Below are 14,748 nucleotides of genomic sequence, written 5' to 3'. Positions count from 1 at the left end.
TGCCTTTATATTGGAGATGAGTCTTTTATAAAAGCAGCAGATAGATGGATCTGTTTTTTCACTTATTCAGCTATTCTATGTCTTTTGATGGAGCATTTAGTGTATTTACATTTAAAATAATTATTAAAAGTTATATACTTATTGCTATTTTGTTAATTGTTTTCTGTCTTTTTGTAACTCCTGTGTTTCTTCTTTCTTGCTCTCTTCCTCTGGTTTGATGACTTTATGTAGTGGTATGGTTAGATTCCTTTCTCTTTATCTTTTCTATATCTCCTGTAGGTTTTCTTGCATTGTGGTTGATATAAAACGTACACAAAACAACTTATTTTTATAAGTCTATTTTTAGTTGATAACAACTTAAGTTTACATGCATTCTAAAGCTCTATACTTTACTCTTTCCCCTGATATTTTGTTTTGGTGTCAGAATTTATCTTTTCTTATGTATATTTTTACTACTTTTGTCTTTCAACCTTCATCTTAATTTTATAAGTGGTTGATCTACTACCTTTTCCACTGAGAGTTATACTTTCATGTTTTCTTGTTATTAATCAGCACCCATTCTTTTCAGTATAAAGATACCTCTTAGATAGTTCTTGTAAGGCCAATCTAGTTGTATTGAACTCCTTTAGCTTTGTTTGTCTGGAAAACTCTTTTTCTCTCCAATTCTGAGTAACAGTTAAAGTCGTATAGTCTTGGTTGGAAGTTTCTTTGTTAAGGAGTTTGAATATATTATGCCACTGCTTTCTGGCCTGCAGAGTTTCTGCTGGAAAATAAGGTCATTGTCTTATGTGCACCCCTCTGTACCTAATAAATTGTTTTTCTCTTGCTGCTTTTAAAATTCTTAAACTTTTGTTATTTTAATTATAATGTGGTGTGGGTCCATTTGGGGTGGCCAAAAGACAGACTCTCACGTACGCCCTGACTGGAATCCACCTGGTAAGCCCCCTACAGGGCAATGTTCTGCCCATCTGGGGCTACTGCTTCGTTGCTCGGCAACTGAGCTATTTTAGCACCTGAGGCGAGACCATGGAGCCATCCTCAGTGCTCTGGGCCAACTTGCTCCAACTGAGCCATGGCTGTGGGAAGAGGAGAGAGAGAGGGAAGGGGGGAGTAGTGGAGAAGCAAATGGTTGCCTCTCCTGTGTGCCCTGACCAGGAATCGAACTCGGGACTTCCATACGCCAGGCCAATGCTCTACCACTGAGCCAACCGACCAGGGCCGTCATTATTTCTTCAAATAAGTTTTTTCCCTCTTTTTCTTTTCTCCTTTCAAGGCTCTTATCATGTCAGTGTTGGTCCACTTGATGTTGTATTTTAAGTCCCTTAAGCTGTCTTTACATTTTTTTTAATTCTCTGTTTCTTTTTGCTGCTCTGGTTGAGTTCTATTGCCCTGTCTTTGGGTTCACTAGTCCTCTTCCTCTAGCCTGCTGTTGAACCCCCTCCATTGTGTTTTTCTATTCGGTTATTTTATTCTTTGGCTCTGTGACTTGTGTTTGGTATTTTCTTCTGTTTTCTCTTTGTTCATCCATTCTTCAAGTTTAGTGAGCTTTGTGACCATTACATCTAACTCTTTTCAGGTTATATCTTATCTCCATTTTGTTAACCTTTTTTGAGGTTTCATCTTGTGTTTTTGTTTGGAACTTATTTTTCTATGTATCTTCCTTAATGCTCTGTGTTGGTTTCTACACACTAGATGAAACAGCCACTTCTCTAAGGTCTTTTTTATTTTAATTGATTTTATTGGGGTGATGCTGGTTAACATAAGTATACAGGTTTCAGGTGCCCAATTCTACAACACATCTCTGTAAACCATTTTGTGTGTTCACCCACCCAAATCAAGTCTTCGTTCATCGCCATTTATCCCCCTTCTCCAAGTCTTAAAGGAGTGGCCTCGTGAGGGATGAACCTTATCGTTCCTCCCCACCCTGGCTCTTTTCTCTCATACCTTAGTCATGTCTAAGCAGCCAGCTTGATCTTTAGGGACTCCCTGTGGTTGAGGGTGTGCCGAGACCTGTCAGTGTTCCAGAGGGGAGGACCCAGTCAGTACTTAGACTCAGACTGATAGGAAGCCAGATCCTCTGGCAGCAGCTTTTTTTTTTTTTTTTTTTTTTTTTTTTTGTATTTTTCTGAAGCTGGAAACGGGGAGAGACAGTCAGACAGACTCTCGCATGCGCCTGACCGGGATCCACCCGGCACGCCCACCAGGGTCAATGCTCTGCCCACCAGGGGGCGATACTCTGCCCCTCCAGAGCCACTCTAGCGCCTGGGGCAGAGGCCAAGGAGCCATCCCCAGCTCCCGGGCCATCTTTGCTCCAATGGAGCCTTGGCTGCGGGAGGGGAAGAGAGAGACAGAGAGGAAGGAGGGGGGGGTGGAGAAGCAAATGGGTGCTTCTTCTATGTGCCCTGGCCGGGAATCAAACCCGGGTCCCCCGCACGCCAGGCCGACGCTCTACCACTGAGCCAACTGGCCAGGGCCCTCTGGCAGCAGCTTTTAAAGTATGCAAATATTATAGTCTCGTGGGATTGCAAGCATAAGCCCTGCTGGCTTCTAGAAGCAGGCAGTCTAGTGGTGTCACCTGGACGGCAGTTACAAAATAGAGGTAGGTGCCAGGTGAGTGTTTAACTTCTTTGGGAAGATACTGGGTGAGCTGGAGTGAGGAAAAAAAGCAAGCTGGCTTCTGTCAGTGACTGTTGCCTGAGAGCCCTTCCCAGGCCAGCCCCTCGTCGTGTGCCAAAGTTCCAGAAGAAGCAGATACGCCTCTTTCACAGAAAGCCTGGAGCTTATTTCAGTCTGCTGTCTGTGCAGCGCCCTGGTGGTGATGCACTGCCAAGAACTCTCTCTCTGGTTCTTCCAGTCCTAGGGACTCAGGAATACAGGCTCCCTGGCCAGCAGAGCCTGGCAATCAAGGGACCGCCTGGGTGACAGGCACAAAACCTGGGCACCATATGCGTATAAAGGCTGCCTGATCAGATCTTTATTAAAAATACTGGTTTCCAGACCTTCCTCAAGACCTGCTCAATTTTAATTTAAATGCAAAGGTCTATTTTGAGAATTAATATTTTTAGCAAACATCCCAGCTTCAGTGATGATTGGGTAAATTTGGCTAACAGTAGTTTATTTCTTAGATGCTGTATCTGCTGCCTCCCTCTAGCCACCAGGGAGTCTGGGCTTGCCTTCATCCTGTCTTCCCCAGGCTGTGAGGGTATTGGCTGTGGGGCCAACCCCTTGGGTCTTCACTCTCCATTCACTCAGTGAGCAGGTCTGTCAGGAGAAGGCATATTGCGGACGGGTTACCTCCATGTTCTTGTCTTTGCTTCATAATTGCCTTGTGTGCTCTGTGACCTAACTAGATCCCAGTTTTATGAAGGGCCCTATTCTGGGACTATGGATTTAAATTTGTTCCTTTTCTCTGTGTCCAGCTCCATTCCTGGGTTCTGTGTGTACCCTGCTCTGACCTGGCACAGCAGATACTGTAACAGACCCTGTGTCGCTGCTTGTTCATTATCCATAGAGCTCTAACCCCACCTCCCTGCTACCTCCCCCCGCCCCCCGGAATTATGCGTCCATTCGTACTCACAGTTCTTTTTGCTGCTCCTTGGAGCAGTGTTTTCTTTAAATCTGCTGCTTTCCTGGTCTGCTTTCTCCTGCCTCTCTCGTGAGCTCTCGCCCACACTCACCAGGACTGATCCTCCGTGGTCTCCATGCTGCTCACTGCCCCTCCCCTCTTCTCACTGGCAGGCATCCCTCAGGTCCTGCCGGTTCCCCCCTCCCTCCCCCACCCAGCTGCAGGTTGGGAGGAAGTCAATCCCAGAGAACCAAAATGTCACTTGAAATGGCCACTTTTTACCATCCAGATTCTAGAACAAACCTAGTTGTGCCCTACTATGCCAGAAACCTTTTCTCCCATTCTGTCCCACCTGCGGCCACTCTCCCCCAAATTCCATTGCCCCTACAACTCTCTGCCTACCCTGAGCACTTCTCTAACTTCCCTGCACTTTTCCAAAACATCTGTGAAGGCTTCCCTGCCTGTGTCTGCCACCGTTGGCCCTGTCTTCTAGAAGTTTGCCTTCTAGGGAGCAGCCCAGAAAACCCACACACCTTGGCCTTGCGGCCGATGAAGCCTGGGGGTAAAGGCCCGGCCTTGGAGGGAGAGAGAACAAGCTCCCTTCTCCGCACCTGCCGTCACCTCGTCTTGCTCTCCTGAAAGTCAGGCGGCAGCGCCAGCTCTGTCCTACCGAGAGCTGTCCCAGTTGGGCTGAACCCTCAGCCCTGGCCTCGTTTGGTGTACTAACTACCACCACTGAAATGTGTTTGGGCATTGCAGAGGGGTGACCCCCCCCCATATGGAAATTTGAGCCCCGGATATAAAAGGGCAGAGTTATGAGTGACACGCAAAATGATCTGTTCCACCTACTTCCCCTTGGTGGAGCAAGTTTAAATAGAACTGAGCGTTTAATATCTGGCAGTATTGTTGATTTCCATTTACTCATAATTTTGCTAATTTTAAGCACATTAATAACTAGCAGCTGCACTTCAGAGCAGTTCTTTATGTAATTTGAAAGGGAAAACAAGCACTAAATATACTCTGGTTTATCGGGCTCTCATAATTGACGGAACTTTTTAACTCCTTGTGAACAGGTATTGCTGGAGCTGCTTACACGTTCCAGCTGAGAGCGTCACCTTCGTTCTGTGTTTGTGTGGGTTTTCATGTCACGGTCTTATTCTGGGGGCGGCCCTTCTCGTGGAAGTGCCCACTCTGCCCTGTTTCCACCCCGCCTTCTGCCCTGTGGAGAGAGTTTTCAGTTCCGAGCCCCGCCAGCCCTCCCTCCGCATTCTCCGCACACGTGAACTCTAGCCGTGACGTCACGGCGTGCCCTCACGTGGCAGAGCGTGGCTCCTTCGCCACTCCCCCTGCCCCCCGCAAAGCAGAGGTCAGTTGTTACGATGGCTTCACATTTGTGTTTTTAAAATTGTCACCTTAGAAGGGGCTCTGGATGTTGGACTGCTATAACCCCAAACTGACCCCAATAGCTGCTTACCGTGTCCTTCCTGGGAAAGAGAACAATGTCTCTTCCTCCGGCCTGAGTCCCTTGACTCTGTGAAGAAGAGTGAGATGCTGGCACTGCCTGGACCCCACTGGGCAAACTACTCTGCCAGCAGCAGATACGCTGCCTCGGTGGACAGCTCACTTGTCCATTAGTCACACGACTAGAAACGAGATAGTAGGAGGTTATTTTAAAAATGACTTAAGATGGAGGGAGCCAGCATATAGCTGAACTCGGCTTTGGAATGGCCGCCAGTGGCCCACTAGACTAGAAGCTGACCTAGGCACCGAATGACTTCACAAACCTGTGGTGGCAGTAAAGGCATGAGCTCCTCAGTGCCTCGCCTGTGAGCAGGAGAAGTCTCTGAGCCCCCGTCTCGCCCTTCAGGAGAGTTCTCGGCCTCGGACAGCTCCCTCACCGACGTGCAGGAGACCCGGAGGCCACTTCCCGATCCCGGCCTGATGCCCCTGCCTGACGCCGCTGCGGATTTGGATTGGTCCAACTTGGTGGATGCCGCCAAGGCCTACGAGGGTGAGTCCACTGAAGGGCCGGGCAGTCCAGCTCAGGACCTGGGCGGGGCCACACCGCCGTGTGAGTGCTCTGGTCCCGTCTCTGTTCGCTCTGCCACTTTGGATGCAGTGAGGGCACATCACTGGCGCAGCCAGAAACCAGCTGAGCTGGCAGTGACTGAGCCCTGCAGGGGCACACGCCATCTTATTCCATCCTATGGAACCTGGTTCTTCCTCTCCTTAGGAATTCATAGTATGGGTGCTTCCCTCCCTGTGCATGGGGAGGGGCCGGTGGTAGGGGAGTCCCAGCTGTCACTGGACTGAAAGGAACATGGCCCTTCCCGTTGTAAAGGCATCGTTGCTAAACGCACAGTTGGATCCATCAGAATGCTCGCCCTGCTGGGCCCTGCCCCCACCCCGACAGTGCAGGCTCCCTTTGCCCTTCTTACTCACCCCGAGGGTGGTAGCACATGTGTCTGTGCTGTTCCTGGGCCGCCTGCTGTCCAAGTGCCCGCTTCAGGCCCATGCTTCTTATACGCAGGTCCTTGGGCTGGTGCTGACCTATGTGAAACCGACAGTCGTGTTGTCCTCTTGTACGTTGACAGAGGTCCTTGGGTCCCTTCTTTGGAATAGACTGACTTTATTCTAAGGTTGTCATTCCAAACTTTTTGCTGTTAAGTAGGTGCTTCATACAATAAGGATGATAACAGATGATTTCTTTGTGGCTTTTTTTGTTTGTTTAGTTTTGTTTTGTTTTTATTGCTCTTCCTCGAAGAACTGAAAGTAGCTATTCAGACAAGCTCCAGTTTCCAGGAGGAATTGATGAGGTACAGGATGCAGAAGGCAGCCGCGAAGCAGTCAGCATTCCCTGACCACAATCTGACTACTAACTGGATTTTAAATTTCAATTTATTGCTCACTCTCATGGTAGAAGTTTTGTGTTTCTAACAGGAGGTTTTTTAAATTTTAATTTTGTTTCTTTGCACAAGTGTTAAGTTGGTACAGCGTGACGTACACAAGGTGTGGACTGACTTAGGTCACGGCCCACCACGGTGGCCAGTGCCTTGTGCAAAACATACTTCGAGAAGTCTCAGGAAGCTTAATTCTAGCTCTTTAATGTATCAGATGTCATCACTGAGTTGAAAGCCTTGGTCTGGAAATTTGGCACAAGGCCTGTTTCCAGGGAAACATTTAACAGAATGCAACTTTGATAAGTAAGAGAAAGGGAGGACTAAAATTGAGGCACAACAACTATTTTTTTTTTTTTTAATTTTTTTTTTCTTTTTCTTTTTTCTGAAGCTGGAAACAGGGAGAGATAGTCAGACAGACTCCCGCATGCGCCCGACCGGGATCCACCCGGCACGCCCACCAGGGGCGATGCTCTGCCCACCAGGGGGCGATGCTCTGCCCATCCTGGGCGTCGCCATATTGCGACCAGAGCCACTCTAGCGCCTGAGGCAGAGGCCACAGAGCCATCCCCAGCGCCCGGGCCATCTTTGCTCCAATGGAGCCTTGGCTGCGGGAGGGGAAGAGAGAGACAGAGAGGAAAGCGCGGCGGAGGGGTGGAGAAGCAAATGGGCGCTTCTCCTGCGTGCCCTGGCCGGGAATCGAACCCGGGTCCTCCGCACGCTAGGCCGACGCTCTACCGCTGAGCCAACCGGCCAGGGCACAACAACTATTTTTTAAAGGAATATCACCATGCTGCTACGCTGTTATAGCTGAAAACAGTCGTTTCTCCCTTTGGGGGCCAGGAGCGCAGGTTTGCAGTGCTCCCCTGCACGCTGATTAAACATCTGGGTGGGCAGCGGGCTGACTTTGGGGGGCAGGATGTGCTTGCAAACGACTGAGTGGGTTCGTACCTCCTTTCCAGTCCAGAGAGCCTCCTTCTTTGCTGCTAGTGATGAAAACCATCGCCCCTTGAGTGCTGCATCCAACAGCGACCAGCTGGAGGACCAAGCTCTGGCGCAGATGAAGTCCTACAGCAGGTTGGTCACCCAGTGCTGAGGTCACCACTCTGCACCACACGCCACCCACGCTGCCACAGCTGTGGGGAAGAGGAGACGGAGGCCACGTGGATTAGCTGACTGAAGCTGGGCACCGCAGGGCTAGGCACTTCACGTCTCAGTTAGAGCGCCGTGTAACTAAATACTGTAACTCCACTAAACTGCCCTTGATGGCTTGAAGTGGCAATTATGGATATTCTTTTTTTATTATTGAATCTACTGGGATGACATTGGTTAATAAAATTATATGGGCTTCAGGTGAACAATTCTACAATATGATACATCATCTGTGTATTGTAGTGTGTGTCCACCTGCCTGAGTCAGGTCTCCTTCCATCTACCCTCCTCCACCTCCCCAACCCCCTTTCCCTCCTGCGATATCCACTCTGTTGTCTGTGAATTTTGTTTCTTTGCTTAATCCCTTCACCTTTCCACCCAGTCCCCAACCCCCTCCCCTCTGACAGCTGTCAGTCTGTTCTCCATTTGTATGAGTCTGTCTCTGTTTTGTTTGTTAGTTTATTTTGTTCATTAGATTTCTCATATAAGTGAAATCATATGGTACTTGTCTTTCTGTAACTGGCTTATTTCACATGGCATAATACTCTCCAGGTCCATTGTGCTGTCACAAAAGGTAAGATTTCCTTTTTTTTTTTTTTTTTTTTTTTTTTTTTTTGCAGCCAAGTAGTACTCAATTGTGTAAATGTACCACAGCTTTTCTATCCACTCATCCACCGATGGGCAGTTGGGATGCTCCTAATTCTTAGCTATTGTAAATAGCACTGCAGTGAACGTAGGGGTGCATATAGTGTTCTGAATTAGTATTTCAGGTTTCTTTGGATATATTTTCAGAAGTGAAATTGCTGAGTCAAAGGAAGTTCCATTTTTAATTTTTTGAGGTCACCCCATACTGTTTTCCACAGCGACTGCACCAATCTGCATCCCCACCAATAAATAGTGCACGAGGGTTCCCTTTTCTCCACATCCTCAGTGCTCGTTGCTTTATTTATTGATGACAGCCATTTTGACAGGAGGGAGGTGATATCTCATTATGGTCTCAATTTGTACTTCTCTGATGATTAGTGATGTTGAGCATCTTTTCATCTGTCTACTGGACATCTGTGTCCCCTTTGAGGAAGTGTCTGTTTAGATCCTTTGCCCATTTTTTAACTGCTTGTGTTTTTGAGTTTTGTAAGTTCTTTATAAAGTTTGGATTTTAACCCCTTATCAGCTGTCTCCGTGGATGTGTTCTCCCGCTCAGTGGGTGGTTTTTCCATTTTGTTATGGTGTCCTTTGCTGTGCTTTTATTTAGTTATTTATTTAGTTATTTGGTTATTTATTTTAGTTTCAGAGGTCTTTTATCTATTGATATTTTATTTGAATTTATTGGGTGTACATAGATTCTAGTGTTCCTCCACATACCTCCCCCCTGGCCCCTCAGAGGTCTTGATTCAGTTTGCAATTTAACAAGTTAAAAGTAACCATTTACAGATACGGCTTAATTGCTTAGTTGGCTTAGTTTGGGGGGGGGGGGTTGTTTGTTTTGCTCGTTTTTTAATTGAATTTATTAGGATGATATTGGTTTGCAGAACCATACAGGTTTCAAGTGCACCATCTGCCGCATCATGTGCCCTCTGCTCCTAGCAGCAGCTCTTTCAGTCCCCATGTCCCCGCCTCTGCCCGCCCCACCCCCTTTCCCTCTGGCCGTCACCCCACTGTTGACTATGTCTGTGTTTATGTATATATATTTTTTGGCTAATTCCTTCACCTTCTTTTAGCCAGTCTCCCCAACACCCTCTGCTCTGACAGCTGTCAGTCTGTCCCATGTGTCCGTGCCTCAGTTATTATATTATTCATTAGTTTACTGTGTTCATTAGATTTCACATCAGTGAGATCATATGGTATTTGTCTTTTTTTGTCTGGCATATTTCACTTAGCATAATACTCTACAGGTCTGTCTGGGCTGTTGCAAAGGGTAAGAGTTTCTTCTTTTTTACAGCCATGTAGTATTCCATTGTGTAAATAAACCACTGATTTTTTTTTTTTATCCACTCATCTGCTGATGGACACTTAGGCTAGTTCCAGATCTTGGCTATTATTTTGAGTTAATACTGCAATGACCACAGGTGTGCAATGAACACGGGTATGCATATATGCTTTCAGGTAGTGGTTCAGGATTCTTAGGATATATTCCCAGGTGTGGAACCGCTGGGTCAAGAGGCAGTTCCATTTTTAACTTTTCAAGGTACCTCTATACTGCTTTCCACAGTGGCTGCACCAGCCGCATTCCCACCAGCAGTGCAGGAGGGTTCCCTTTTCTCCTCATGCTCCACATACTAGCAGACACATGGTATTTGTTGATTTATTGATGATAGTCATTCTGGCAAATGCGAGGTGATCTCATTATGATTTTAATTTTCATCTCTTTGATGATTTTTGACATTTAGCATTTTTTTCATGTCTATTGGCCATCTATATGTCCTCTTTAGAGAGGTGTCCATTCAGGTCCTTTGCCTTTTTTTTTTTTAAGATTTTATTTATTGATCTTACAGAAAGAGGAGCAGGGGTAGGGGAGTGGAGACACTTTAGTTGTTTATTGATTGCTTGTCATATGTGCCTTGACCAGGCAAGCCTAGGTTTCGAACCAGTGACCTCAGCATTCCAGGTCAGTGCTCTGTCCACTGTGCCACCACAGGTCAGGCACTTTGCCCATTTTTAAATTGGATTGTTTGTCTTCCTGGTGTTGAGTTGTATGAGTTTTTTATGAATTTTGGGCACATACTAACTGCTTGTCAGATGTATCACTGGTGAATATGTTCGCCCCGTTCAGTGGTTGCCTTTTCATTTTGTTGATGGTTTATTTTTTTTGTTATTTAATACCATAATGCATTTATACCATTGGGGCTTATTAGGTAAGGTAAGAAAAATCATTTGCACTAAAATATCCCCAGATTTCTCTGCAGTTAATCCTCGAGTCTCATCCACAGTGGCCTGTTGGCCACGTTTATAAATGTGTCTGTGTCTTAGTCACTCCAACATGCTGCTTCCAATCTACATTAGGCCTAGGTCACAGGATAGTTCAGATTGTATGTAAAATAAGTTATAACTGAGACCCAGAGTGTTTTCTTGTGAGTTAAGAACATGGACTTGGACTTCTGTGTCACTGTGCAGAGGCCGACATTTCCCTCCTCAGCTTCAGGTGGCAAGGATAATGGACGTGTGTGTGATACTCTTCTACACAAGGTCCTTAAATAACATCGTTTTGTTATATTGTTGATGAGATGCTGTAGGAATTTAACTCTTGGTTGTGTCAATTATCCTGCGGTAAAATTGGTTGTGGACGATGCAGAACCTTTGCATGGCATTACGTGAGGGCTTACTGTTCATTAAAGTGTCTCCGCAGTCAGCCATGGAACACGTAGGAAGCACTCTTTGATGCGGAATACTTCCATCAGTTTGAAATCTCATCCCTTAAAACCTTTAGAGGATGGTTAAGAATCCAGGAATTATGAAACCTTGCCAGAAACAGACAGTCACAGGCAAAGCGAGGTAGGCTGCTCAGACTGTGGCTTGGGCCTGCGGACCTCCCAGAGCAAGTCTGCGAGGAAGCGCTGTTTGCCCAGAAGGCCTGCAAGTCACGGGCCACTTGTCAGGCGCACAATGGACAGAGGCTGATCCACCGTCACTGTGGGACAGCTGGGGACAGAGGAGGCAGTTAGTTGGGCTGTTGACAGCTTTAAGACTGCAGGTGAGGGCCGGGGGAGTCCAGAACATACCTTCATAGGAGGGGGTCCCCAACAAAGAGAGTCTGAGGGAGCCAAGTCCATTATCAGTGCACACCCAGACACAGGATCCATTCTGAAAACCTCTAGAAGTCAAGACAGGCTACCGAGAATTGCTTCAGTCCTGACAGCCTCCAGTGGCCACGTCAGCCCTGCCGGCAGCTGGGGGTGGGCTCGTGAAGGGCACCCCTCCTGTCCCTTCCTTGGCCCTTCCTCATCCACAGCTGGCCTGCAACCCATCTAGACTTGACCGGCTTATTGTATCCTATTGTGTGGTTGTGATCACAGCTGGACACTTACCTTTGAAAATCCATTTGTTGTCAGCTTTTAATTGGTTGTCCTTTCTTAGAAGTTTGCAGATCACTATCCTGCCATTTATTTGCAGCCTGTAACACTCCATGTCTCTGTGAATTGTTTACATTTTGGGCTTGGTATAGACCTAGAAATAGCAGAAGACAGCAACACAGCTCATTTTAGGTCAGGAATTCAGACATGAACTTTGCTGTTTAAGGTAAAGAATACCTTTTAGTCCACAATTTTGAAAGATTCACTACTCTTCCCCTTTGACCTCTGGAGGAGGCAGCTGTACATTGTCCTGGGGGCGGCCGCAGATCCTCGGACGTGTAGGTCTGAGGTGGTGCCCGGCTGGACCTCGCCTGAAGACTCGGCACAGCTTGACTTCACATCGAGGAGCGTGAGGGAAGAACAGCTGACAAGGGTCTTCAGCCCTTGCCCAGCACGTCACTTATCGAGCCAGTTGTGTGTCCTTCTCATCCTCTAGCCTGGCATTATGAGCACTTAAATAAAATGGGCGAAAATAAGAAAACTGTGTGTCTAGTTCACTGATCGTAATAGCAAAGAATGTAAGGTACTACGGTTGCACTGACAAGCTTTTGAAACGTAGTCTTTAAAAAAAGAAAAGTTTTCAAGATATTTAGGAAAGTTTTTAAGACATGAGCCCAGGAACTTACCTGCAGCTGGTTAGGGGTCACAGACTATTTCCTGGGGATCCAGAGACCTGCCCTATCCTGGGTGTCCTGAGGTGAAACTCACACGGACCCTTCCCCCACCCTCTCCTCCTCTGAAAGCCACTAAACAGATAGGAATCCTTTCACTGTTTGAGGGCTGTGCCTGCCAGAAAAGTACCTCAGCCGCCTCCGAAGAGACCTTTTCACTTACTGTCCTCTATTCTTTTGTTACAAAAATGCGGCGTCTTGAATAAAGGGAGCTCTTGATTGGCTGTGGTTTTTACACTTTTATGACCTTTTGTCAAGATTACCGTTTTCCTTTTTTTTTTTTTTGAAATATCTAAAATATCAGTTTTATTGTTTTTTGTCAGGTATTACTTAATACTTTTTCACTACTATTTTAAAACTCTTTCTTATAACATAATCTAGTTTTAGGTCCCTCTTTTTGTTTTCCTTTCTAAAGTGAAAATGCCCGTTGGGTTGCCGTCCTGAATATTCTGACATTGAAACCGTTGTGCAGATACAGCCGTGGCCTCGTGTTAAAAAGGGCCAACAGACCCAGCCAGGGAGGCCCCTGCCGACATGGTCTTTTGTTTCTTGTTCCCAGCAGTAAGGATTCCTCGCCCACTCTGGCCTCTAAAGTGGACCAGCTGGAAGGGATGCTGAAGATGCTGCGGGAAGATCTGAAGAAGGTAAACACGTCCTCTCAGAGCAGGTGGCCCAGCTGTGGTACGGCCCTTTCCAAGTAGCGGCAGTGCAGTGAGGGGCGGGTGTAGGGGGCTGCGTGGAGCCCAGTTCCCCTGACAGTGTGCAGGGCCTGCAGCTGTCCCCTTTCTGTGGAAGCCTTCGGACGCGGCCAGGCCCTCGGCGCTCCCCCAGCCTCCCACCTTGTATAATGGGTCAGCCCAGACCCACCTGTCACCTTTGTGATCCACGCGGTCCTGCGGGGAGACCCACGCCTTGTTTTGTTTCTTGAGCCACTTTGACTAGATTCAGACAGCAACCGCTAAAACACTAGTCTGAAATGTACGACAGTCCTTTTAACAAGACAAGAAAGTACTCATTATTTGTATTCCAAAATAAAACTAGAGCGAATCCCTGGGAAGTCCATTTCCCTGGGTTAGAGTATCTCAGCCCCCAGGACCAGGGCTCGCATACGTGGTGTTCACTAGCATGGGACATGAACGCGGGCAGAGGGTCCGCACACAGCCTCAGCACCCGTCCCGCACGCCCGGCCAGGTGGGCCCACCCTCTCAGGCCTTTTCTGCTCTGCCTTCAGGAGAAGGAGGACAAAGCCCACCTTCAGGCAGAAGTCCAGCACTTGCGCGAGGACAACCTGAGGCTGCAGGAGGAGTCCCAGAGTGCCTCCGACAAGCTGAAGAAGTTCACGGAGTGGGTCTTCAACACCATAGACCTGAGCTAGGGCCGCCGGCGCGGGGCAGCCTCCGGTGAGCCTGGGAGCCCTGTCCCGGCCTGGACTGCATTCTCAGACCTCCCCCTCGCTCCCTCCCTGCCCTCTTTCAGGAGGAACACAATACAATCGCAGATCAACAATCATTGTCTGCCTTTTGTAGAAAAGAAAAACAAAGTAAAAATTTTAAAAAGTAAAATAAAGTTTAACTGCTAAAATGTGAATGTCTTTATTTTTTTGCACAATATCTTTATCTGTTATGTATTTAAAAAGAAACTGGGCATAGGACAAGGTTCCCCTGGTCCATCTGCCTCTGTTCCCACAACTCTTCAACTATTTCAGGTAACCCAAGCTTTCCCGCCTTATACCGACCAATGTCATTGTTCCTAGGAAAATAAAAAGGTTTTATGATTAATTTGGGGAGGGGCATTTCCTTCCCTTCATTCCTGAAAGGCCTGGGAGGGAGGGGCCGACCTCTCTGGAATGCCTTGTGTAGGAGCCAATGCTGTCTCTACCTGTCCTGCAGAGAGACCAGGCCGGGTTGTTTATCCTATCAGATGGGTGAGCCAGAGCAAGGCGGAGGTCGTGCCTGCAGGTGGGCCACGTCAGCCCGCGCTGCGACATCGTGCAGGCTCCCTGCCCTCCTCCAGAGAGATGTCTCCAGTGTTGTGTGCTCCGCAGAGTTGAAGCCCTTTTGGTTTGGCGTAAGTGAATCTCACCAAATTGGCATCGTCCTTTCTAAGCTTCCTGGCTCCCAACATTAATGGGTTTCAGAATTCCTTCAACCTAAAATATTATTTGTATGTATTTTGGTCAAAAGTACAATGTCTGAGTTTTGGTTGTTTTGTTTTGTTTTTTTTTTACAATGAAAACGCAGCAAAATTTTATTTTTAGCTCACTCAAAAAGACCATTTTAAAAACTTAACAAATCTTTGCCTCCAAAGCAAGATTTCACCAGTATTTGTCACTAGAAAAAGTGAATGTTAAATTGTGAATTTTAGTATTTGCTTGTTAGGAGCAGTGACCACGGCGGC

At 47.2% G+C, this 14,748-nt stretch overlaps 1 protein-coding gene across 8 annotated transcripts in view; it reads left to right on the top strand.

The window, feature by feature from the left end:
- SIPA1L1 (signal induced proliferation associated 1 like 1) overlaps positions 1-14,519 on the top strand; it is a 372,985-nt gene extending 358,466 nt beyond the window's left edge. For 7 of the 8 annotated variants that reach the window (XM_066344442.1, XM_066344435.1, XM_066344437.1 and 4 more), the window contains 4 exons: positions 5,433-5,576; positions 7,425-7,539; positions 12,911-12,995; positions 13,583-14,519. In XM_066344442.1, coding sequence (XP_066200539.1) covers positions 5,433-5,576; positions 7,425-7,539; positions 12,911-12,995; positions 13,583-13,726 — 488 coding nt within the window. In that variant the 3' untranslated portion in view covers positions 13,727-14,519. The remainder of the gene's footprint in view (positions 1-5,432; positions 5,577-7,424; positions 7,540-12,910; positions 12,996-13,582) is intronic. The other variant, XM_066344440.1, reaches the window with a different exon arrangement.
- The last annotated feature ends 229 nt before the right edge of the window (positions 14,520-14,748 follow it).

The sequence above is a fragment of the Saccopteryx leptura genome, chromosome 6 (genome assembly GCF_036850995.1).
Source record: "Saccopteryx leptura isolate mSacLep1 chromosome 6, mSacLep1_pri_phased_curated, whole genome shotgun sequence".
Taxonomy (NCBI): domain Eukaryota; kingdom Metazoa; phylum Chordata; class Mammalia; order Chiroptera; family Emballonuridae; genus Saccopteryx; species Saccopteryx leptura.
This window is presented reverse-complemented; position numbering and strand designations above follow the sequence as displayed.